Source organism: Haplochromis burtoni, unplaced genomic scaffold (genome assembly GCF_018398535.1).
Source record: "Haplochromis burtoni strain Fernald_Lab_line unplaced genomic scaffold, NCSU_Asbu1 Contig_37, whole genome shotgun sequence".
NCBI classification, from domain to species: domain Eukaryota; kingdom Metazoa; phylum Chordata; class Actinopteri; order Cichliformes; family Cichlidae; genus Haplochromis; species Haplochromis burtoni.
The window spans coordinates 537,535-564,258 of record NW_024582398.1 but is presented as its reverse complement, the minus strand read 5'-3'; the positions used below and the strand labels follow the sequence as shown (position 1 = coordinate 564,258).

The following is a 26,724-nucleotide window of genomic DNA, read 5'->3' as shown; positions in this document are numbered from 1 at the left end:
ACAGTAATAGTCACCTGCACACACAGATATCCCCCTAAAATAGCTAAAACTAAAAACTACTTCCAAAAACATTCAGCTTTGATATTAATGCGTTTTTTGGGTTCATTGAGAACATGGTTGTTGTTCAATAATAAAATTATTCCTCAAAAATACAACTTGCCTAATAATTCTGCACTAGATATTAAATGAACACAGAGTATATGACAGTAGTTTGTGATGTTGCTAGAGTAACAATTATGGTTCGGGGCTGCACTTTTATCTCCATGCATCTGCTAGAATAAGTTAAAAATTAATCATTTGTACCTGATCTCTTCAGACAGGCTAAAGCATCCGAGACATCCTGGAATCTCACCTTCCTTTTTAGTCGGAAAACCTGGTGCAATCGTCTTAATAAGCAATTTAAAGGTATAATTACTTGCAACTTGCTCTCTGTTCGATTTCTAGGTCATCTCAGTTTTTTAACTTGATTACAGTACTTAAGCTTCTGCTCTGGAGATCTCGGACAGAGTTAATGGGGGAGGAAGTCTGTGCAACAGATGGTTTTCTGGGAAGCACAGACAATAAAGCAAATAAATGGCTTTTCTTTGACACGATCCTATCCCGACAATGACTAAATAAAATCCAATTAGAAGGGTTCATCCTTTTCCCTAGATAGTAAAGATATACTTTCAAGTTAGATGCTTACGTTTTTGTTTTCAAGCAGACTCACTTCAAGTAACTAGTACAAAACAGGTGCAAAAATGAAGTTCAAAAGTCATTTTTAGGAAAACAATGAAATATGCAGGGAAAAGACACCAACAGCTAATGGACTAAAATAAACTTCTGTTTTCTCATTAGATAAAATCAAAGATAAGGGCTACACGGTGTATTTGATTACTTATGTAGGCTCTGCAATGTATGACTCATGGGACTGTGACCACAAGAAATTGCATCGGATCCTTAACTTCAGTGATCTCATAACGCTGTTCATGTTGTAATGTTGCCACAGCAACTGGAAATAATTACAGACTCGTGCAACCATTCATGCCACTGTTGGAAACATCTGATCATAATTCACAATGTCCAGAAAGCCTGGATGATTTCATCCTAAGATAGCTGAGGATACACAGGACATTTTCATGTGCTACGACAAGCCCTGTTTTCATGTTAATTACTTGGCCGAAATAAAAGGTTTCTACACTAAAAACTTCATTCTGTACTTTTTTAACAACTGAGTGGCAGAACAACTTGACCGCTTAATATCTAAATATTAAAATGTATTACCGAGCCTTATTTAGCTCTGCTTTGGCTTTGTTTATTCAATGGTTTGTTGTAAGTGGACTGGTAATGAGCTCTTGTGCTAAATCCACCCTAATCATGGGGTTAAAGGGAGTCTAAATTTACTGCAGTCCACCCAAAATGGTCCAAAAACATGTACCATTTAGTTCTTAGACCTGTCAAAATAGAAGGTTTGCTCTTGAAAGACAGCAAAGCAGAATAGGCTCCAGCATGGGTGGAAAGGGGGTATTATAAAGGCCCTTAGAGGACAGAAGCCTGTAAACATATAAATAATGGACACAATGAGGTGCAGACCTGTTGTTTAAGAGTGGGCACTGAGGAAAAACAAAGCGTCAGAATGAAGTAAACCAGATTGAAATTCTTATAGGCCATGAACTGTAATAAATAAACTGCGAGGCAATGGTAGGCAATCCCCCTAAATGAAACATTCCTTTGCTGACGCCAGAGTAATTGTCCAAATTTATTGCCCGACAAGTGCCAGGGGTTCTGGGCTCGACCAGGCTGACAGACTGCACAACACAAAGGAACCATGTCTGCCTCAATTTAGCCTGTATGCTTTTCTTTCCATATAAGCCACAGTATCTGACAGGGCCCTCGCTTCCTTTGTTACGAACTCAGCATGTGTTTCAGGATAAAATTGACAGTCATTTCCTAACTAGCTTCCATGATAGATACAATGTGGTTTTGAGACATGCCATTATAACTACATCACTGAGTCTAAATATAATTGAGGCAACAGCTGCATCTGGTGAAGGGGGTGTGTATAATTTAATGTTTTAAAAAGATAGGTTGGAAACACATAGTTAATAGGCCCATAGACAAGTTAATTACCATGTGGATAGAAAAAGATAACAGACACAAACTAGATCTGATAATGTAGCCAGATTCACTATAGTGCATCAAGATTATGTGTATGATGACAGGTTCTATTAAAAAAAAAAAAAAAGTGTGGTTCTAGGTCATGGGGTCAATAACAAGTGGTTTCTGTGTAACATGAGGACACACAGAGCAAATCGTGACTCGTGACTAAGGTATGAAACACACGCAACTCAAAATGAATTTTTGCAGGTGAATATTATACACACAATGTCATATTTATCAGTTACTACAAATATTATCAGTTTTTAAAATATAACATTAAGCTTAATACTGAAGGGTTGCAGTTTTTAAATTAGTGCAAAGCTTCCAAGCCACCCCTCATTTCTTCATATTTGATGAATGACTGAATGCATGAAGCATAAGAAAGGCAACCCACTCAAGTGATGAACCAAGGTTGTGTCCACACAAAACAACTTAGCAAAGAATCTATTTTAAACTTTACAATCTGACAGGCATAAAATAGTATTTTCCACCACCAATGTGATTCCCGGAGAGTATTAGATGAAAAAACTGATCCGAAACATGGTCTTCAGCTGATCCATCTACTGTCCACTGAAGCCTCATTAGAAATGTTCTGAGTGGAAGGGTGGCTTTCAAGAAACCATTACGGGGAAGGGAAACAGGAACAAAACGCTGAGTTATGCCAAATTACACAAGACCTGGACTGAAAAATTAGTGGTAACAGCTCTTGTTGAAGTGATGAAATATTTGGTTCAATATTTAAAGAGGAGGTCAGGAAGCAAAAGGCAGCCATGTGAAACAAGGTGGAGGCTCCTTCATGGTTTGGGTCTGCATTTCAGCCAGCAGTCTTGGAGAGCTTGTCAAAACTGAATGAATTATGAAGGCAGAGAATTACCATTCAATTTCAATCCACCATCCAGTACCATCTGGAAGCATTTAATTGGAAACAGCTTTATTTTACAGCATGACAATGATCCTAAACATACTGCCATAGTACTCAAAGAAAAACACAGTGGCACACTATCTGTCATGGATTGGCCTCCCCAGAGCCCAAACTTCAAAATTATTAAATCAATGTGGGATCAGCTTTACAGAGAACAGAACAAAAGGCAGCCAACATCCAAAGAAGAGTTTTGAATGTCCTTGAAGAACCCTGGAAAACTAGTCATGAAGACTACTTATAAGGAAAGCTTGAATAAGAGAGTTCAGGCTGTATTTAAGAATAAAGGTGATCATAGCACATATTGATTTTAAAGCTCATTAGAATTGTATAAAGTGTGCTTTTTAGCTTTATACACACTTTATTTCCACACATTTTGAACATGTTTCGATAAATTACTGCACCTACTTCTCATTTACACGCTACAGCTGAGATTCCTAGTCTGGTCCTACAATCTTATGGACCAAATACACATGCACACGCTTCTTACTACTTACTATGCCCCTTTCATAACTGTTTTCACGCATTAGTAGTGCACTGATAGCTGAATATTCAAATGCATATGATATGTAGTGCAGTGATGTGATTTGCAGAACTATTCATAGATGATCACTACAGGTGCAGCTGTTCTGTGCAGCCGAGTGATTAAAGTAAAAAGTAATTCACTATGGTCCTGTACCTGACTCACACATTACAGCAGTGCCTACGTCAAGCTATGGCAGTCATGTACAGAGGAGGAGGCAGGGCATATCTTCAAGGGGAAAAGGGCGTCACTGCCCTTTTGCCCCGAGTTAAATAACTCCAAAAAAGTTTCATGGCATTCCCTAATCCTGCCATTGAACACACATTTGGTAACCGCATTAACACTCTGCTGAATGAAGTGTTGTGTCCAACTTCATTGGAAAGTAATGGGTGAATGGGACAATGCGACAGGTAGCCTACGACACTCGCCGAGCTCAGCCAAACTTTACCAATGTGATTTTATACAGAGAAGAAAGTTACTCACCCGAACAAGGTTACTAACGGCTGCCTGAACAGCAGCTACGGGCGCCGTCAGATCTGGGATACCTTTCCCATCAACTTCACCTTCTTCGTGCATTATCACCAGATGGGATATCTGCTGAGCCACCGGCTCCAGGATACTTTCTATCGTCTTCGTGTGAAAAACCGGCATGGTGACAACTTTAGAACACTATCTAAGTAAAAACTCTACCACCAAAGGCAGTTTTCTCCAAATCTCCCTCTACAGAAGCCTAAAACAATCCACGCACGATCTTTTCCCCCCCAGGATAGTCCTCCCGACTACAAGTACAATGAAAACATGAACGCGAAAAAACTCCCAGCCAGAGAGTGAGCGCGAGCAACCTAAACGTCAACAAACGGTTTCCGCCTTCTTCCCAATCAATGAACGAGAACGCACGCTTCCTAGATTGTGATTGGTTATTAGGGCTGCCGCTCCGTATCGGGACCGCCTTCTTCCATACTGACGAGTTTGCTAGAGATCCAAGTGCTCCCTAGATTACGTAATAGATCCTCATCATATGTCCTAAAAAGGGAAATATGTGTCTACTGTTTGAGAGGGGAGTGCGATTCCAGTAGCTGTGAATTAACTAGTCGGGCTTTCGGCCCCGCTGGCCCAGAAATCGGAGCTGTGAAGATCAGATTACAAACCCTTCCCAAAACAAACAGTATACTCCGCAGGGCACTCCGAAATTCTCCACAAAGTAAAGAAGCTGTAAATAAATGGTAACAAAGACACTATTTTCTAACCTACTTGTCAATGACTGACTGATATATAACAGGCTCTGTGAGTATACATCTCAATTTAAATAAAGGACACCCTACACACTACTTTACCAATTTGCAGTGACCCATAGTATCTGGCTGAAAACTATTTTCCCTTATCAGAGATAACATCCGACATACGGAACTGTTTACAAACCCAGCTCTGTCAGTGGCTGGACATGGCACTTTTTTTAAATTCCTTCTCACCCTCACCCTCACATCCTGAAATAACAATATTTGAGGACTGAAAACCAACTGCCAAGCAAACCAGCTAAGGAATTCCCACAGATTCCCCAGAGGGGCTACAAGGCAGCAGCCCATTGCCTAAAAAGGAAGAGTCCAAAAAGAAAGAATCAAGGAAGTTACTCTGTTTGAACCACTGTGTAAACATACAAGGGATTGACATGCTTTCCCCCTGTGTCAATAAAGAGATCCCAATTTGAACATTTTAACTTTATGTTTCGTGACACAACCTATTTTATTATTATTGTTATTATTATTCTATAATATGGTTGAATGTACAATTATTTAAAGAAATAATAATCAAAAGAGACCAAAAGGACCACCTCTGGAGGACTGCATCCTGAATATAGACTTCAAAGATGGCCTGCTGTTTCCTATGCTCTCCGATTACTAATAACGTCATCCTGTGCGTGCATGCTGGAATGTGCTCATGATGGGTGGTCTACCTTCTGCTGCCCTGCTACTCTATAGATACCTGAGCCCCGCTGCTGCATGGTGTTTAAGGGGATTGCAATCGTAAAGATCATAAATGTCCAGACTGCACATTGCAGGAAATATAGAGAGAGATCGTTTTACTATATATGGATGTTTTGTCAAAAATAACCCAAATAGTTGTAATTCTGATTTACTTTGACAATCCACTGGCTTCAGCATGGCCTTGCTGTTTGTTGTGGGATGCCTTTTTAATAATGCCTGGGCGCCATCTTCTGGCTCAGAGAATTAAATGCAGTCAGTGCATTGGAATTTAATATAACTCTTGAGCACTTAAACAGAATATAGCCGTTGCAAAATACACCCGTATTACTATTTTATAGCAAGTCAAATGATCTCAGTATGTATATTTTCAATAAACAATAAATAATGAAGGCATACTTTAGTGCCACTTAGCAGAAAGTCCAAGGAAAAGCAATCCTTATTTTGTCCATAATTCAAAAACTTGCTTTTTGACCTATGCAAAGGTGAACTGATATCAACAGCAGCATCAAGACACAAGTTAAGTCTAAGAACACCTTTTCCCAAAATGTGGATGAATGAGAGTGAATGTGATGAACTGGTTGATATCTACATGTGTGTTTCTCAGCATGGAAATGTGAACCAATGAACACATGTAACTGCTTAAATAAAAAATGCTTGATGATTCATATGTATGTCCTTGTATTAATGATCAATTTTGAATGCAATAAACCTCCAGACATTTCCTCCAAAACCACTATCATCTCCGTTTTTTTCATCAGTGCTTCATGTTAAAAGCTGACCTTAAAGCATGAAGACAAACATGACCTGCTAAACATAAACATGCTAGGAATGTGGGAATGGATATGTGGAGGTAACACATGTTGTAATTTTTGAAAAGACCACACGAGGGCACTAAAGTCTGCAAATGAATGAGAAATCGTGAGGTAGTTGTTGGAGAAAACTGTACAATGTCAGAGGGCAGAAGTTTTGGTATTTATAAGAATGCATCCATTTTTTAAAAAAGATTTTGATGATTTTTTTTTTAAGTGAATCCTGGTTGATTGTTTGTTGACTTCTTGTGCTATGTGCTCGCAACAACAATTTTTTTTTCTCATGCGATCTCCCTGGACCAAATTTCATATGAAGAATTTAAAAACACAAAATGTTATCAGTAAAACTGAGTTTGTGTTCATATTTCTGAGTTAATGGTCAACCCTCTGATTTAGTGTGTTGTGTCATGAGCTAGAGAGACTCAGCAAGAAAGCGCTGCTTGAGGTGTGTGACTCAGAGCCATTGTCATGTCCCGAGAAAACGGTGCCATCAAAATGCAGAGGGGACTCACAAAATGATTGTCTGCTTATATTACTCCAATGAAACTCAAGTCTCACTTTACAATTGTTCCATTTTCATACATGTTATAATTCAGCCACGTGTATGCAGTCACGTTTATGCAGCTCGCATCAATGTGACACGGTTTGTTTTGTAGTTAAATCAGGTGGTTAATTGGTAGCAGAATAGTTGATTTTCTGTGCATGTTGGATAGACTGTATCTAAAAAAACACATGCATCGTGTTTGTGGGTTATTAAGATACGTGGAGCATTCTGGATGCTGTTCTTCATGCCACTGCTACATCTATTGCTAGATCTTTTGTCACATGTCATAATTTAGAACATTTGGAAATGTAGAAGCTTGACTAGATTTTAAAATAAACATTCTGGGTTTTTAAGCACTGCATTTCTAATACTTAAATGCAACACATTTACAAAGGATACACCATGCACAGCACAGCAAACAGCTTAACAGCTTAAACACCGAGCACCAAGGCTTATGACTGGCTATTATGTAAGCTACCATATGAACACAGCAGGTTTATGTGGTATGGAGGACTTGAACTATAAAGCAAATGAGCCATACATACATTCTTTAGCAGACTGGGGAGGTCAGGTAATATCACCTCACAGTACAAAGAGACAGTGAACTGAAACCATATTGTTTCCATGTAATTAGAATAGCTGAGCTACTGTTTTAGTGTTTTAGGCTATTGTGGGCCAATATTTGAACATTTGAAGTGTCTTTTTTTAAATATACGCATAATAATGGATTACTTATATTCTTTTTATATATTCCAGTATTAGCCAGTAGTAGCTACACTTACAGTGTGACTGCACACACAGATATATTCAGGGATGAGCTTGCAGCCCCATGTAAGAAGGAAGAGACAGTGAAAAAGACATTTGACCCAGCTGCACTGAGACAGCAAATATACAGTCACTAAAGACATGAACCCATCAGAATGTGATTTCAGGGCAGTTCTCTGGGTATGTGACATTTGGCCTGAACAAATAAATGGAAACACCTACATCTGCTGCAGGATGGTTTCCCAAAACAGTATTTAGTGTTTAATTCAAAGGATGTAAACAGAGTTATCCACAAACTGAAAGAAACATAAACCTTCATGATATATAGAATTATAATATAGTGACATGTTGTGACTAAAACAGTTTGGAGTTTCTCATAATGTAAAGATAATATGTTGAAAACTATGTTAAAAATTAGTAACAGTAGTAACAGTGACAGTAGCATTTTTTCTGTTAAATTTTACAAAATTATTTATAAACAAATGAAAAAAATTGCAAACATTAATATATGTAACATATATTATATTGTTACATATAACACATGTGAGGTAAAATAACATGAAATTAAAGCTGCAAGCAGCGTTATGAGGGCCCTCGCACCCCATCGCGTCGAGCCACACCCAACACCTAAAACCAGCACGTCCGATCTGATGTCACATTGATGGAATTCATGCATTTAACCACCAGCTAACATTTCATCTCATTCAATCGTGATTATAGTCCTCCCACTAGGTGGCGCTGTAACCATTACTGACAAATGGCATAACTAACATTTCCGAGCTTGAGTCTCATCATCCCTGCGACCTTTGGGCGAGATTGGACATTGTGTTTTTGAGTCACAGCAGATTACTGCTTTTTGGCGAGTGATTGAAACTCCACGTGCCGCCATGACCACCCCGTTTCCCGGAACGTAAAAAGCTTCGCAATTTAACAACACAAAGGTCTTTAGATTCCACACACTGGAGAATGCCTCAATCTGAGGAAATCCCTTGGAGGAGTTCATCAAAGAATGAGGCTTGAAAAGAGGGGAAAATGTCGCCAAAATTACACATTAATTTTAAAATGGCTGACTTCCTGTTGGATTTGGGATATTGCTCCAAGAGACTTTTTTGTACATCTTGATATCTTCTATAAGCTTACCAGGTTTCAGACTCATACATAAAACACAGAGCAGGGGCTGATGATTTGAAATATTGTAGGGGGCGCTGTGGAGCCATTTTGCACTATTCAATGAAAATGATCACATAACAACAAAGCCTTCATCACATTGGAGGTGTGTGCCAAATTTCAAGACTCTATAAACTTTCCAAGCCCCTCAAAAGCCACTTCATCTTTCATGGTGAACCGCGTTGCCACCAGGGTGCGCCGTTCAGTTTAAAGTCACAATTTTTGCACTGAAGCATCATGAGGGACTGATGGTGATATTCACCGCTTTTGAGGTGGCCACGATGAACCTGTGAAAATCAGTACAACAAAGTTAAAGCATGACATTTCCTGTTGCCACTAGGTGGCGCTCTGCGTATTCCTGACAATGGGCACATCAATCTGTTCAGGGCGGGTCTGACATCATGCCTGTAAAGTCTGGTACTGATCAGACTGGATTTCATTGAGTTATACTAATTTGTTTCTTCATGGCGAGACATCAAAGTTCGCCATGCTGCTGGGGTCACACCCTTTCGCGAAAACTCACAGTTTTCACTGTAACCCAAGACCAACTCCTTAAGGCTTTCCTGGAGAAATTTGAGGCTGCAGATGTCACCCATCACAATACTGTACCCCAAAGTGTAAAACATGACATTTCCTGTTCCCACTAGGTGGCGCTGTCCCTTGATGTCAAATATGGCAGTTGAAATATGTTCAGGGGTGGAGCCTTATCATATGTGTGCTCTTTGGTCCAGATCGGAATATGTATGACAGAATGAGAGGCAATAAGATTTTCATGGCGAGTCATCGAAATTCGCCGTGGCGCCACGGCCTCACCGTATCACGAAAACTCAAAAGCTCCGCAATTTAACATGGCCCAGGGTGTAGTTGACACTGACCAAAATGAAGCTTATACGACCAAATCCAAGGAGGAGTTCGAAAAAGTTCGAGGCATGGAAATGGCAAAATTAGAGCCAAAATGTCACCTTCACTTCTAAATTGCGGACTTCCTGTTGGGTTTGCGTCAATGGGCCCACAGACTTTTTTGTTCGTCTGGCATGATACACATGTGTGCCAAATTTCATACATGTAGCTCAAACGATGTGGTCGTAGGGCTGCATTTAACAAGGCATAGGTGGCGCTTAGAGCCATTTCCCAGTGCTCATATGTAAAACCATTAAAATACAAAATTTTTCACCAGACCTGGCATGTGTGCAAAATTTCATGAGTTTTTGAGCATGTTTAGGCCCTCAAAAAGGCCCTTGTTTGCCTGAATAATAATAATAATAATAATAATAATAATAATAATAATAATAATAATAAGAAGAACGGACAGATACAATAGGGCCTTCGCGAAGGCCCTAATAAAATGTAAATTACCTTTTTATTTAAGATTCCGCATAAAAGACTATAAAAACAAAGTTGCAAATTTAACACCCTATGCAGTGTTTATTTAGATAAAACTATTAAGTTTTGGTCAAAATACAGTTTTTATTATTGAAAACAGCTATAATTACTGTTCATTACTGTAATTTCACAGATTTTATTCTTAGTAGTTCTGTATCTTTTTTAAAATATTGACAAAAACGGGTAAAAGTAGAGAAAAGTAAAGCTAGAAATGCATATTCTGTACAGAATTTTTCTTAAGGTTTAAAAAAGGAAAAAATATTACTAATAAAAGCAATTTTTTGATGTTTTTAAGCCTGATTATTTATATTACAGGAATGCTTGACCATAACATTTGGTAATTTAATTGTTCTTTCACGTGGAAATACTTTTAATTTACCATAAAACATCGAGTTCTCATGTAAATTAATGCTACGAACTCAAGTTTAAGTATGTAAAATGTAATTTTGGATGATAAACTTACGTTATTGTGTGGGCTCAGAGTGATGGTGTCTCAGTCATTTAAATCTCAGCTAAAATAAAAGTGAATCAAATGGCAAACTGGAAAAACAAGCTTCAAATTGGTGAAAACACAAAGAATGCACAAAGAAAACAGCATCAAATAACCAAACAAGTGTCTGAGTTAGGCCATCATGTGCCACCCGAGCTAGTTTAATGTGGCTTGGCACTGATTCTCCGTGACACTGAACCATACTGGAGGGATGAACATCAGATTCTTCCAAATTCTTCCCTCGTTTGTCAAGCTGTTGGAGAGCACTGTCTAACATACTGATCCAAAAATCCCCACACAGTATATGTGGCCATACATACAATTCAGATCACTTTCATTTGTGCCTGAAATGGCCAAAATCAGTTTTCCTGTAGGGTGACTGTGCTCAGCTTTAGAGAAGGAATGAGACATCTGGAGGGAGATTAGAGCAGAGCTGCTACTTTGCATTAAAGCAGCCAGCATTGATGGACTGAAGAGTCTTTGGAGTTTTTTAGGGTCCATTCAACTAGAAGAACATTACAGAGTATGATATAGTATTCAGAAATTGCATCCCTGCATAGCTACATCTCTACTCAGGGAACACCTCTGGATTGCCTGAGAGGAGGTGAAAAACAATGCTGGTGGGAAAGACCTGTGGATTATTAGAAGAATCAGGAGAGTGCTGCTCAAATCACAAAGACATACACAGTAGGGGGGAAAGGATGATCTCCTTTTAATGTCAGAGCTGATGCAGACTTCAATGCAATGATTTTGCTGTCAAAGTACATATGTCATTTTTCTCTACTTATGTCTGTTGAAGCGATGCTGCCAAAGCTCTAGGCTTCAGTAATTACATTTAAGAGTCAAAACTCACTACAGCTAATAGAAATTTTAAGGCTAATCTTAAAACAGAACAAATTTATTTACTTACAAGATTCTGAACCTTATGTTTTAAAATTAGTCTGAAGGTCGACTGAATACAGGTACCTGGAATTAGTCCATTATGGAAGAGCTCCAACTGATTGCACTGGATTTAAAATGAGAAAAAACACCTGTGCACAAACTCTGTGCCAATAATTTGATATCACTTGCACACCTGGTGGATAGAAATGTCAGCGGTAACTCATAAATATCTTATTTTAATTTTTCAAGCAAAATGTATTTCTCTTTATGATGATATGTTCTTGTTCTGTATACATCCCACAGCTTTTTCCTGTCTTCTCTGGCTTTACACATCTGCCAGTTGGAAAGTGCCCTCCCCAGCCCCGACTCAAATGGTGGCTCACTCTCTCCACCCCTCTCTTTTCTTTTTTTCCCCTCTCAAGCTGTCTCACTCTCTCCCTCCGCCTCTCCTCTTGCTCTCTCTCCTCACTCTCTCAGTCTCTCTCTTCACTTGATCACTTTGGTCCCTCGCTCCTCTCCCTCTCCCTTACTCCTACACAGCTCTGTCACACACTTATTCCGGCTCTCCCTGGGCACCATCTCCACTATCGGGGATCCTCATTGCATCTGCGTTTTGCCAGGTGGACGCACTCCCCGCAGTCACCATTTCCACCCCGGAGAGTTCCACGCTGGCAGCGCAGCCCCTTCCCAGGCTGAGCATCGGGCGGAAGACCCTGGTGGCAGCTGCTGTGGGGGTCATGCTGGTCCTGGTTCTGGTCGTCCTCATCCCTGTGTTGGTCAGCTCTGTTGGCACAGGTGGTATAGATGACAGCACGAGCCACTACGAGATGCTGGGCACCTGCCGCATGGTTTGTGACCCATTTCCCAGCACGGGCACCACGGGCCAAGGTGTGCACACAGGCACAGATACAGCACCTACAGTCTTACAGGTGGAAAACGAGGACGATCTGAGTGATCACAGCATCGGTCCACCGCTGCCCACGTACAGTGCTCACGGCCCGCAAGGGAAACCAGGACGTCCCGGCAAGCCCGGACCCCCTGGTCCACCCGGAGAGCCAGGACCACCAGGACCTAAAGGACCACCCGGAGATGCTGTGGACATTGTACGGACAGGGATCCTAGGTTTAGGGGGTAAAGGGGCAGTTAGTACAACTACATACAATACCACTCCTCGGGTGGCATTTTATGCAGGACTACGAAACCCTCAAGAAGGTTATGATATACTGCGCTTTGACGACGTGGTGACTAACATTGGTGGTAACTATGAAGGCGCGACGGGCAAATTCACCTGTAAGATCCCTGGCACCTACTTTTTCATCTACAATGTGCTGATGAGGGGAGGAGACGGCACTAGCATGTGGGCTGACCTGATCAAAAATGGCCTGGTGGGTATGCCTTTGAATTTATCACCTTTTGTTTAAAGCCCCAACTAATAATTTAAAAATGTGTAAAGGTAAAATTTGTAAAAGAAAAGTATTATTACTGGGATGAACCCACATCAAAATACTCAAGGAAGAGTGTTACCAGTATGCTGGCAGACTAAATTGAGTAGTCGAGCATTCATGTGTATAGTGATTTAGCTCTGATTTAGTCTGGTGTTACAGTCCAGTATAATGACAACACATAGTGGCATGTTGCCAGATTGTGTATCTGTGATTATTACACATCCAATGATGTACAAGCTGAAGTGAGTGGAAGGAGGACAGCACTATCTCCACTCTGCACACTTCAAAACACAGCCCGGGGTAGTGGCTAGTTCAAAGCTGGTGCCCTTTGAAATACAACAAACTTCATGGATGCAATGATGTGCTGGTAAACGTTATCAGACAGCCCGTCAGGCGAATGCGTTTCAGTATCCAGTGATGATATTTGCTATATTCATGGCTAATTTTGTAATGTCTTTAAGGCCCCTGGGTGATGACACCTTGCACATCTGAACCTTAAAACTTTACTGCCAACACCACATCCAGACTGCAGCAGGCTGCACTTAAGGTGGATGCAATAACACAAGCACATCTACATCACAACATACTTCACCACAACATCAATTTTAGTTTCGATTCTTTAAAAGAAGTGTAGATTCAGATTTGTTTCCATACTTTTGATGCAGGACATCAAATGCACTTTCAGATGAATACAAACTACACCACAATAAAAACCTTTTGTGGCTATAATGGTTTGTATTATAACCAGAAAAGGTGTTTTTTTCACAAGGAAAAAAGAACCCGAGACAACAAAACCACACCTGATGAACATACTGTAACCACAGTTTCAGTGCAAACAGATGCAAACAGATATTTTAAGTTTCACAAATACTGCAGTGAAGGGCTTCTACTCCTTCATATCTGCTTTCTTTAGTGGTGATTGGAAAAGAGACAGAAATTTAACATTTAACACATTTTATATACTCAGATAAACCCTAACCTTCTTATGAATTCTATAAATGTCTATGCTTATGGCTGCACCACGCTCACCACACAGCCAGTCAAAGTCTGTATGTGGTGTACTCTGTTTCAAGAGAACAACAGTAATCATATAAACATGGATTTGATTAAAGCAGCTGTAAAACAACCTATGTGAACCAGTTTGAAGACAGAGAAGCTATTCCTGCCATCAACGACACTAAAATATGATTGCTCATTGAGCTGGGGCTCAATAGGACATTTGGTATATCACTGTGGAATTAAAAACAAAAAGTCAATGACAGAAATTAACAATTAACGAATTATGTAGTACTACCTGCTACTTATTAGGCAAAAAGGAGGCACTTTCTTTTATCCATTATATTTAACATGAGATATGGTAATAAGCTGCTGTAAAATAAAATGCCAGTCAGTTGTAGACACCGTGCTGCTGCTACAGTGTAGCAGAGGGTGGAAGCCAAGAGAATTTATGCTGCATTGCTCACATGTATCAGAAATCCATCATCATGCTGTCATGCTGTCGCTCAACATTTTTCAGAGTCCCACAGCCACAAGACATACAACTCTGGTTCCAAAAAAAGCATAAAAACATTTATCCTTGTTTGACCTTTGATATCAGAAACAGGTTTTTAAAAAGTTGGAGCAGGGGCATGTTTATCAGTCTGGGAAGGTTCTCAGTCGTCTAGGTCATCGCAGTTTAAGGAGCTTGGAAAGAAAAGCGTCTGGACTGCTTTAAGTTTTCTTGAAGATGTTTCACTTCTCATCAGAGAAGCTTCTTCAGTTCTAAGCGCAATTGGTGGAGAGTCCCAGATTTTAAGCCCTATGGGAGTGTCCCCAAGAGGGTCATGGACCCCCTATTTATCCTCTACCTCAGGGGTCTCCAACTCCAGGCCTCGAGGGCCGGTGTCCTGCAGGTTTTAGATGTGTCCTTGATCCAACACAGCTGATTCAAATGGCTAAATTACCTCCTGGACATGTCTTGTAGTTCTCCAGAGGCTGGTAATGAAGTGTGTTGACCCAGGGTCAACACACTTCATTGCAAGTGAAGTTGCAGGCTGACTCATTGCAACCTGCAAGAAGAAGCCTGGAGTTGGAGACCCCTACTCTACCTAATCACACAAGCCAAGGTGTGGGTCACAATCAGCCAAGGTTTCGGGTGAGCCCATTTTGAAACCTAGCCCCACCTTATCATGTGATTTACTGAAGTCAAAAGCCCCAGGATAGGAGTGGGTGTTAAGGTGTTTTGAAAGGGATCTCAAAAGCAGACAGATCTGTTGAAAGATGGTCATTCACAGTGGACATACTTTCTTTGACTCCTCTTTCAAACTATCTGTCTTCTCTTTCCAAAATGTGAACATTGGCATCCTCAAAAGAGTGACCGTTGTCCTTTAGATGTATCTAAAGCACCTTTTTTTAAAGCTTAGTGAAAGAAGGCATTTATGTCCACTGTGAACGACTATTACTGTAAAAATACTTCAAAAATACAATATCACCAGTTTCATGTTCTTATGGCTTTAACTGAATTTAAAACTTTCTACCACAATCTGGTTGAAGCAAGAATTACACTTGTTTAGCTCGTCTGGTGAAGTTGGAGCGTAACAGCCAATCTGGCAACCCAGCTCATTACACATTAGCTAAAGCTTAGGAGGGATCTGTCCTTGAGGGGCTAAGTGTACAAGCAGTTTCTATTTCTTTTTTAAACCACAGACATTCAACGAGATTTGGGTGTGTTACTCTATATCGTAGTAATTACCTCTCTTCACCCAGTGACACTTATGTTCGGGAAAACATGACATTTTCAGTGCACCACTCAGAAAAAGGTGGATGCAAGAGAAGAACTCGAGACAAAGGGATAGTACGCACTGCCATCCTTCCTCAGAGGCAGGCTGACTCAACCCTGACCCTCTCAGCTGAGTCATAAGAGAAGAACAAGATATTCACCACAGGGATAAAGCTTACACAAGTCAGTCTCAAAAAAAACCCCTCTTCTATTAAAAAAAAAGTCCACATACAAATATAAACATAATCAGAGCAGTAACATGCCAGGCTATAAAACAGGAAGTCATTTGATATTTAAAAAATAAAAGCATTTTTTTCAATGCCTTCATCAACTTTAGTCATGTCATCTTAAGGGATTTTATTAGTTAGAACTTATGACATTCAATTAAAATTACTAAAACATTCTTAAGCATTTATATTTCTTCACTTCCTCTTTCCTCGGTTCTGTGCGTGTGTGTGTCATATTCCAGGTCAGGGCCAGCGCCATTGCCCAGGACCAGGACCAGAGTTATGACTATGCCAGCAACAGTGTCATACTTCATCTGGATGCAGGTGATGAAGTTTTCATAAAGCTGGATGGGGGAAAGGCTCATGGGGGCAACAGCAACAAGTACAGCACCTTCTCAGGGTTTATTCTCTATGCCGACTGAAGACTGGACGGGACGAGGGGTGAAAGGTCACAGCCAGCAGACGATCACTTTCTGATGTGGAGTAAGGTTAATGTTGCCCACAGCCACTGATCCACAGCTAGATATTTAAGATCAGCATTAATACGGTAATAATAGCTGTGGATTTGTGGCTGTCGGTTAACTGTCATGCCCACATGCCATTGTATACAGGGTGCCTATGCTTCTATTCTGATGGACACGAGCAACGTAACGGTGTCAGTCACTGCCATGTGTCATATTGAGATACGGTAACAACTCTGACAGTGCAGAAGCTTTGCCATCATTTTTGAGCTGTCATTTAAAATTTAAGTCTGAAAATCCCACAGTCGTGGTGACTACAGTGTTTGTAAATGTGCTGCTTGGATTTATGTTGCGATTTTGTTTCTTTCTCATGCTCTTTGTATTATACAGTGTTGTGCATCAGTGACTGACGAATCATATGTTGTCACAAGAAATGATAATTTGTCATAAACTGGATGCCACAATGAGATTTTGGTGCTTGAAAGGCCGCCAGTGTCACAAAATGTATCGTGTCGCATATCATATCAGCTCATCATATTTAATGTTAGTGTATAAAATGTAAATTTGATATTGAATCTTAATGTCTGAACACAGGAAGAGTAGTTTCAGCACTGCACACACTGTATTTCCTATTGTGTGTCCTTAAAAACAGCTAAACTGTTAATAGATAGTTGTACAATTTTACCACGTAGCGGTTAAAGTGCTTGCTCGTAAAGCTTTATTTCATTAATTCATGCATGCAACGACTGCTAAAATGTTAAAAAATAGCGATTTTAAACAAAGTTTAAATAGCTACATGTAGGAAGCATTTACCGCTGTTGCTTTTCATTTTAATGTCCATGGTTTTTCATTAAAAGTTCAATTTCTTTTGCATTTCCTCACATATTATGTGGTTAATATCACTCAGCTCATCTACTTTTTGATAAGCCGTTCTGATCTCTCCCTTTTCGGCGAAACCAGCCTTTATTCTTCCAAATGTTAGACACAAGAGAGCCACGCAAGCGCAGCGAGAGGCAATCAATGCAGAGACGATCACTGTGGGGGAAAGTAGGGGGAATCACAGCTGTGTTAAATGCCAAATGAAGCAGGAGATGATTGTGTTTCACAATCAAAGGAGGGATGCGTTTCTTCCTCTAATGGGTGTGGAGACGCTGAGATATGGCGGGAAAGAAAAAACAGACAGGGAGACGGGTGTTAGAACGTATCATGACAAAGCTTAGATCAGCGTCGCGAAGTAATCCAGGGCAAATTAGCCTCTGCTGTGACACAAGTGTCACGGACAAGAAAATAGCTTCGAGGCCCAAACTGTAAAAACCAATACCCTGTTTTCTTTTTGCTTTCTTTTCTGAAGAGCCACTTTGATATTACAAAAGTCACCTTTGACACGGGCAACAAAACTGCCTCTAGGTTAAGAAGTTTCAAATTTAAGTTTATGGTTGCTCGAAGGAGCTTTACTTAGGAGGAGCTAATGAATGCCTAGCGAGCCAGTGGGTGCCGTGTTTCTCGGTTCCTACCCAGGCAGCACCATTTAGCCTAAACCAAAAGGTTCTACCTGGGACTATCACCCACTGTGATGATACAGTAAGGCTGTGATAGGCTTCTTTACCTCCAGAATATCCTCTCTGATTGGTATGATAGCATGGCTTTGATTAAAATGATTGCCACACTGAGTTGTGTTTTCCTAAGCCAGGAAGCTCTCTGGGCTTAACTTAAGCGTGTCTTAAGACGGGAAAATTCCTCCAGACACAATTAGGACTGAAGGTCCATACATAAGCAGAGGTCACATAAGCCATGGGGCAGTTGAGCACTAGCTCAGGCTGTTTTCTTCTTGCAGGGTGCATGAGCACGCAGTCAAATTAGAGACTTCATGTCACAATGTCAAAGACAAACGCCCCCGGTCTGCGAGAAACAGCTTTCACTGCTAAAACCATCAGAACTGAGCGCTGCTTTAGAGTCGGCAACATCTGTACTTTCCTGACATCCTCGGGGGAAAAGAACGAACTCACAGAAACCATTTTACATAGAAACGCTTAAGAGAGCACAAAAATGGCATTGAACTGAAGGTTCAGCAGCATTTGTTGCTTCAACATGAGCAAAGAGAGCAAAAGGGGGGGAAATGCACCTGAGAACGCTGGCAGGCGGTTTGTTTCTGCTCACTCTTTTGTTCCCAGAACCTAAGTGAAGGTATCATGTTGGCAAATAGAACAAAGTGTTGCGTCATACTGAATGGATATAAATGAATGTCTTGTTTGGCTAGACTCCCATGCTCTTTTAAGCCATTTATTGAGGTCACAGTCTCTCGCTGGCAACCAGAATCATCTGGAAACCTCTGCAGCGTCTCTACAGCATCCTCATCTTACAAATGAATGATCTTCTTTTCAGCTTCTGCGATTTTCCAAGAACCACAGATGTGCTCTTCAAGGGGTTTTTAATGGTGGTTTTACCTGAACAAGACACCAACATGTAAGAGAAGAATAGAACAAGGACACTCGGGGAGCCGGTGTTGTAATTCTGTAAATCTGGACTATACACACAGTTTAAATCTTAGACTCACATTTCATCTCGCGCTCTCCCGAACTTTCAGCAGGTCCGAGGTTTGAAAGATAAGCACTGCGCTGAGAAGTGCTTTAAGCTGCTTTTTGTTGACGCGAGCCTCGCCTCTTGGACTAGGCTGTGGGGATATTTTGAGAGTCTTTTATTATTTTTTTTACTGTGGCTGTTTAATCGCTAAGAAGTAGAAGGATTTTAAAGATTAAGTTTCTGCTACAGACTTGTTTTAATTTAGGTAATCTTTAGCCTATGCAAACGTAACAGTAGGAAACGTTTGATTCATTTACTCAGCCCGACTCCTTATCAGTAAACTGACATGGCTTCAACGTGACATTTGCAGGGGCCAGTTGGTGAGGCATATCAGGCTGCTGCAGCGTGCGTGTGCATGTTTCTGGGATCATTTTTGTGTGTGTGTGTGTATCCTTGCATGTGTTTTTAAGTCTCCGTGAGACAGGACAATGCTAGGCTTGGAGAAAACCGCCTCCTCTGAAATGTTTGAAGTGACATTAATGAGCCCTTGGTGTTGTTATCTTGAACATCCTCACTTATCTCACTGGGGGACAACCAAATTTAAATGTTGAGCTAAATTGCCTTTTATTCTCCTGTGCACTTCCTCCCACACCAATGTGCCCACACTGACGTGTTGTGCGAGTGGCACACAAAAAAAATCTTAGGTATTTGTATTATTTGGGTTTAACAAAGTAGTTTTAAAAATCTACACTTCACCGAACAAGTTGCACACAATAAGGGTTCTCAAAAGAGAAAAAGACCATAATACGGGCTGTTATCTTACTTTTGCAGTATCTATACAAGTACAGAAGAAGTACGCTTTCTAACAATGTGTTACTTTTCATTTCCTTTCAGCCCAAAAAGCATTTTTCCTCAGAAAGCACCATTATAAACTATTCACAGGGCACCACCGACCGTAAACAAGGTTGCTTTTCGCTCTTTTTTTTTCTTGTTTCATTTGCAGTGTGCTGCTCAATGTGAAAGCAAGCCTGGACGATAGAAAGCTTTCTTGGCTTTGGCACCAGGAGGGTGGGTGCTATCGTTGTGTCCAAAATCCGGTTCTATTTTTGCTTGCAGAATGTTTTCAAGCTTTCAGTAACAACCCGATGGTTATCCGGTAAAAACTCTTTCTGTGTAAACCCTCTGAGTTTAGCACCACACAGGCCAGACACCGGTGGCAATTAAGACGTGTCACTAGGTAAGTAAACAGCGTGGGCTGTGCCACATGTCCATCCATGTAACAGCAATGGAGACACGCCATTAAAAACCAAAAATGTCAGTCTCCTGGTGCAGAAGAACGAAATGTCATGGCCTCATCAATGTCAAGTTCGGCTTTACAGTCATGTGGGTTAGAAGTTCAATAACATTTGCGTGATCTGGCACTTTTTGCCTTAAAACAAAGAGAACGCATCACAGGCCTAAAAAGAAAATGAGGATTATATTGCTCGATCAGCCTTGAAGTAACCTGACTGCATGTGGAGAGCAGCTGTCATTGAGAAGGGTGGCATGAGATGGTGCGAGTTGACAACAACAAAAGTGACATATTTCACGAACAGCGAAAAAACAGCAGTGTATAATCAGCACAAAAATTTACAAGATATAATTCTGGGAAAGATTAAAATCTGCCTGCAGCTGGGCTAAAAATGGGTGTCTCTTCGATCCTGTCTCGCTGTCTGTCAATAACCACTGACACTGAACAGAGTCTCGCCAGCTGCTCTGCCATCCTCTCCAGATGTGTGAACTCAAGGGTCACCACAAGCTTGTACATATCACACTGGATACTAAAAATAAACAGGAAAGGCTACTTGTACACTAGCTGCACTCCTCTCTTCGGGCTACAAAAAATACAGCAAAGTTCTTGCACATCTTTGGAATATAGCAAAAAGAGTTTGCAAACATGCCAGAATCATTGCTTCTTCATGCAGCTGCCTGCATGCTTATGGAGAAATAACATGACAACTCAGTAAAGAGAATGTCCTCAAAGACAAAAAGAAAAAAAAGACAAAAGGCACGATAACAAGAAAGCAGATGACGGTGATTGAGCTTTGTGAGACCTTTAATTTTGCTTTTGTTGTGAAAAGAACAATGTCCTCATCAGGTCCTGCTACTCTTCCATCACTTTTCTCAGGTTTGTGGTAGAAACTGTCTGAGAGCAAACATGCAAACTCTCCCTCAGCAGTGTTTATGACATGCAAACAACTGAAAAAAATAAAATAACTAATATAAATTGTAATAAAAAATATGCAATAGAGGCTCAAAATGAGGAAAAAATACTTATTTTTGAACTGCATGGACACAGACGTTGCATAGATTTCTATGTATGGAATAGCCTGTATATAAAGGATGGACTTGGCTTTCATGTCTGAATAGTGAAACCACTTTTGAAGTGTCTTAACCCTCTGGGGTCGACGGATGCGCCGGTGCGTCAAAATCACATGACCAATTTAAGATGACACAGCTACAAGATGCAGCGACACAGAGTCTCCATTTCAACCTGGGTCGAAAGTGCGGACTTCAAACTATATACCAGTTTTTGAATTGTGTCGATGGGCAATGTATACGGAGCCCCCCAGGGGACATGGGAGAAAAAAAAATTAGGGAGGAAAAAAAAAAATAGGGAGGAAAAAAAAAAATAAGACGGACTTTTGCGAGATCTCGCAAAAGTATTGTGAGATCTCGCAATAAGTATTGCGAGCGCTCGCAAAAGTATTGCGAGATCTCGCAAAAGTTTTAGCCGCATTCTTCAGAGGCCGCCAGCTCGAAGCCGACCGGGAGGTCGAGGCACGATGTGCCGGGAAAGCGGTGTTCCTCCCGGCTGTAGTAGGTCTCGACCTCCCGTTAGCTTCGAGCTAGTGGGTGTCAGATCTCCAAAAACCTCGGAGCTCTTTTGCAAATATGTGATGTCTTGTAAACCGAGCAGGTATCTGACGTTTACACAACTACATTCACGCCTCAAAATATCTTAAAAGTGTATTTTGTGACCCAGAAAGAGTAATATTACAACTAAGTAGCTGCCGCCATTGTTGGAGTTTTGCGAGATCTCGCAATACTTTTGCGAGCGCTCGCAATACTTTTGCGAGATCTCGCAAAAGTCCGTCTTAATTTTTTTTTTCCTCCCTAATTTTTTTTTTTTCCTCCCCAATTTTTTTTTCTCCCATGTCCCCTGGGGGGCTCCGTAAATGTAAAACCAGAGTTATGATAAAAAATACACGCAATGTTTTTTTCTGAACAAAACAGTGGTGTTTACAGCGGGAAGAACGGGAAGAACGGTAAAACGGCGTTTTCTACGGACAGCGCTAGCAAACACTCTCCGCTTGCGAGTGAAAAAAGAAAAAGAAAAAACACTGCTTCCCTATTGGTGTTAAAGTTTACCATGTCAGCCAATCAAAAAACTGATATGGCAACATGTGGCACTTGGTTGTTTAGGGAGAAGGGGAAGTTTTTAGGAGTGACACCCGCAACGGAAAACGGACGAGCGAAAGAAAGAGAGAGAGTTTTCATATGTGAGACATTAGTGACGTTTAGCGTGTTTGGAGGCTGCAGTTAGTGTGTTGTGCAGTTATTGTTTTGTTTTGTGTGTCAGTTATACTGCTGAATGTCAAAAAAGCCATCAAAGGCAGATTCCAGTGTAAACGCTGTTCCCACGTGGAAAACAGGATTGATCCACCTCCTGCTGTCAGACCTGCAGGGTTTAGGCCTTTGGTGTTCTCCTGTCTTATACTGAACACAAACTATTTTTTTGGACTGGCACAAATAATTTGTGTGCCTTCTTATTTGATGCAGAACACCTGATTGTTCTGTAATTAGATTTAAATGATTATATAAAAAACACCTGAGGCCTTGGCTGCATTTTTAGGTAAATAGTACCATATAACTTTGTTGTTTGCAAAATTTGTGCAAAATCTTTGGAAATGTACCATTTCTATTTGCATTTCAAGTTATGAAAATGATTCATTAGACATGTTTGTGAGTTTTACAGTAAAAAAAACTTTTTTCTACTCAGATTTTGAATTTTTTGTCTGAATCTAGATCAATTGTTCTAATATAGTTTGCCAAAATGAACAAATAACTCAAATTTCAGATATTTGAGGTCGTGCTGAAAATAATGATACCAAACAAGGCAAGATAAACAGTTTTTAAAGGTTAAAGATAGAGGTAAAAATCAAAAGTAGTCAAAAACGGCCAATTATACCCTGGATCCAAGAGGGATAAAGAACAGATGTATGGAAGTCTTTGAGAAAATAACCCTTCAGTTCACTTCATCTAAAACATAAGATTTTCCTAATAAGATGGTTTCAAAGTTTCTTACTAAACACAGCATAATGTTCACTTTGCATATTATGGCCTCCATTAGTGTGCAGAACGACAGCAAATGAGGGTTCGCTTCACAGTGAATCCCCATTATTAACACACAAGCACGTGACACCTATAACTCTACTCTACTGCAGACTTGAGTCTTTAATAGAGGGTTGAGGGTTGCAGTCTGCCTGAGACTCCTTCATGTCTTTCCACTGTCCCATCTAACAAATATAATAAACACAAATACATTTTTAAAAAAAGAAGCTGTGGCGGTAAAATGATCTGCTTGAGGCTTCAGAATTTGGACTCTGAAAACCAGTGGGTGGTTTTGGCAACGGCCACAACATCCTTTCCATATCCAATGCTGAGAAAGTTGTGACGCTGTTTAAAATTTGTTACATAATTGTAAATTTAAATTCAAATAGGATGCAATGTTTTGCAAATGTCATATACTCATATTTTATTCACAATAGAACATATTGAATGTATATGAAAATAAATGTATCATTTAGAATAAAATATGAGTTCATTTTGAATTTAATGGCAGCAACACAACTAAAAGAAAGATGGGAAACGGCAACAAAGGTCTGGAAAAATTAGTCTTCCTCACAAGAAACAGCTGGAGGGACACTTTGCAACTAATTAAGTCAACTGGCAACAGGTCAGAAACATGACTGGGTGTAAAAAAAGAAAACTGAAAAAATGGGGAAAATTTTTTTGAATAGTCAAAATTCATAGTTTTTTCTCAAAATTAAGAATTTCACAAACACAGATGTGACTATAAAATAGCTTTTCAGAATCACAATATGGCGAGAATTAATAATAACAATGTGCAATGTTACTTAACTTATAAGAAAGTGGTAAGCGGGATAAAAAAGCATAACGCAGGATGGAGGACGGACAGAGAGTGCATGCACAGAATCATCATGTTGCATTATAGTATATTTGTATATATGGATGAAACCCCTCGTGCCAGTAATTCGTGGCGAGAACGTGACAACATGCAAAGCTTCCCCCGCTTCCCCCATCGTCATGCTTGATGTAAGGACTGTCCGCTGTGTCAGTGACTCAATACCAACGGCCTTGTTCCCTCATGGCCCTGACTGAGCCAGGCTAACGCGCAGGGACAGGTTGAGTCATGTGGCTGGAGACGCTCCGCTGGCGTGTTGCCTGTCTCTTCACCTCACCGCGATCTCGTGGATGCAGCCTGACAACAGGCTGCGTAAGCGCTGCGAGTGGGCCTTTCCTCAATATGACACTAGATGCCAGGGTTCAAGAACGCTGCAGCCGTTACGGTTTCTCAGGCCAGTTCTTTCTACCCGTTGGTGTCGAACTACATTTGCGGCTTTTGCAGTTAAGCAAGAGTGGAAGCAGCACTGGCTTTGTGGGTTTCCCAGATTCACTTTTTTGTCACGCTGCATTTTATCATCATCAAATCATCAGTTGATTCTTGGTATAGTTTTAAAAGGAAAATCTATTTATGATGTTTGATGTCATGTTCCAAGGATATTTATTGCTGTTTTTGGTTTCTCCTGTTTTCAGTGTTACCCCGTCTCTCTCTCTCTCTGTGTTAGTTATTTGCCTCCTGTTTTTCTTTGTGCATTTCTTTTCTCATGTCTCACTTTGGTTTTACTTCCAGGTTTTGTTCTGTTCCCTCCTTTATGAAAATCTGACTTGATTAGTTTTATCTGTGACTGATTGTTTCCACACCTTCTTCTCACCTGACCACCAATCACCCCTTTGTATGTGCACATAATCCTTTGGCTTCTGCAGTTTTATTTCTTTTGAGACTTTGTTAATTTAGCCTGCCTGAGTAGTCTGCTTTTAGCATTATTTTTCCAGAAGTCATATCACAGAGAGCTTGAAAGAAACTACAATATTTTTCCCTTGATTCATAACACCGCTAACAACAGTTTCCTTCTGCCTGGCAGCTCCGTATTCAACATCTTCTGTCCAGTATAGCCGCTACCTCTCCTCCGCACATGTCAACATCATCTCAGCCTTGCCTCTTTAACTTTGTCTCCAAACTGATCAACCTGAGCCGTCCCTTTGATACGTATTTATCTTCTCCATCCTTCATGCCTCCTGTCTTTTTATTAGTACCATTGCCTCCAAACCAAACATCATAACAGGTCTTACTACCGCCTTGTAAAGCTCGTCTCCACCCACTCCACCCTGCGCTGTCTTGCAGACTCTCTGTTGCTTTGGATGATTGACTTCAGGTACTTACACTCATCCACCTTCCCTACCTCATCTCTCGCAGCTTCACTGCTACACCCGTCTCTCTCTCATTCACACGCGTATTTTGTCTTGCTTCTAAAAATATAGATGAGCATATAACAGCATCATAACAATGACTGCCAAGGATGTTACTGAACCTGTTCTTCTGAAACCTGTCAGGTATTTAGTCCAAGAAATTCATTTAGTTTTTAAATTGCTTTCAGCTTTCAGTCCCAGTTTGGTGGGGGAAGCAAACTGCTTGGTTGGGTTTATGAAAAGATAACAGTTGGGGTTAAAATAAACCTTCTCAACAGCATTAAACATGTCCTAGATAGCCTGTCTGGTAGAAAACACTCAAGCATCTTTATTAGGCTTTTTTCAAAAATTAGTTTAGACATTCAATTAACCAGAGTTTTAGTCGAGTTTAGTGCAAAGCTGTTTCTCTTGTTTGCCTTTGCCCGAGCTGTTCTGCCTCCCCTTGCGGCAATATGCGAGGAGAATGATGAAAAACCACTCAGACAGGAGATTTCAAAATGTCGACACACTATGGTGCCATGGGCCAACTCTCTGAACACGATGGTGAGATTTAAAAGTCTTTACCCCCTGCCATTAGAAAATTATTTGCTCTGCTCCTGGAAAGGACCCACAACGCACAATAAAGCAGCAGGAAGTGCCTGGATCCATGCACTTTCACAAAGTGAATCAAAGCAACTTAAGACTTTCGCCCCGTAGCTTGACACTTTCAGAATTAAACCCAATTTATATTCACGCCACCCTTTTCCGCCTGGAGCATTCACACTCGCTGGTACAGATATAGTCTTCCCTCCACGCTCTACATCTGGCCTCTGTGTCGGAGAAAGGGACTGAGAAAAGACACACTTGGAAATCTCTGGTGAACAGCTGGCTGCCCAGTAAAGCATGTTACCCCCAACTGGATCATGACGAAGCCAAGTTTTTAAAAAATAAAGCATCCTAAAATAGACGTCGCTTCTTTGTCATGGCTCTGACTAATAGAGAACCTCAGCCTGACTAGGACACGGTCATTGTGTTTTATCGTATGAACAAAATGCAGGTGTGAGCGTGTGCATTGTGTACTTTGCACATCCGAATGTGTGGCCATGCAGCCTTTATTTCGCTGCCCCCGCGTGCTGC

General features: G+C 40.6%; 2 protein-coding genes across 2 annotated transcripts in view; one reads left to right on the top strand and one right to left on the bottom strand.

Moving 5' to 3' along the window:
• Positions 1 to 4,428, bottom strand: part of LOC102295228 (vinculin) — a 28,078-nt gene extending 23,650 nt beyond the window's left edge. Inside the window, exon 1 of the mRNA XM_005919627.3 lies at positions 4,065 to 4,428. Within this exon, the coding sequence (XP_005919689.1) occupies positions 4,065 to 4,232 (168 nt within the window). The 5' untranslated portion in view covers positions 4,233 to 4,428. The remainder of the gene's footprint in view (positions 1 to 4,064) is intronic.
• Positions 4,429 to 12,098: 7,670 nt separating this feature from the next.
• LOC102295538 (C1q-related factor) lies at positions 12,099 to 17,367 on the top strand. Its single transcript, XM_005919628.2, has 2 exons — positions 12,099 to 12,988; positions 16,276 to 17,367. The coding sequence occupies exons 1-2, from the start codon at positions 12,341 to 12,343 to the stop codon at positions 16,453 to 16,455; spliced, it is 828 nt and encodes a 275-aa protein (XP_005919690.1). The 5' UTR covers positions 12,099 to 12,340; the 3' UTR covers positions 16,456 to 17,367.
• Positions 17,368 to 26,724: the final 9,357 nt, after the last annotated feature.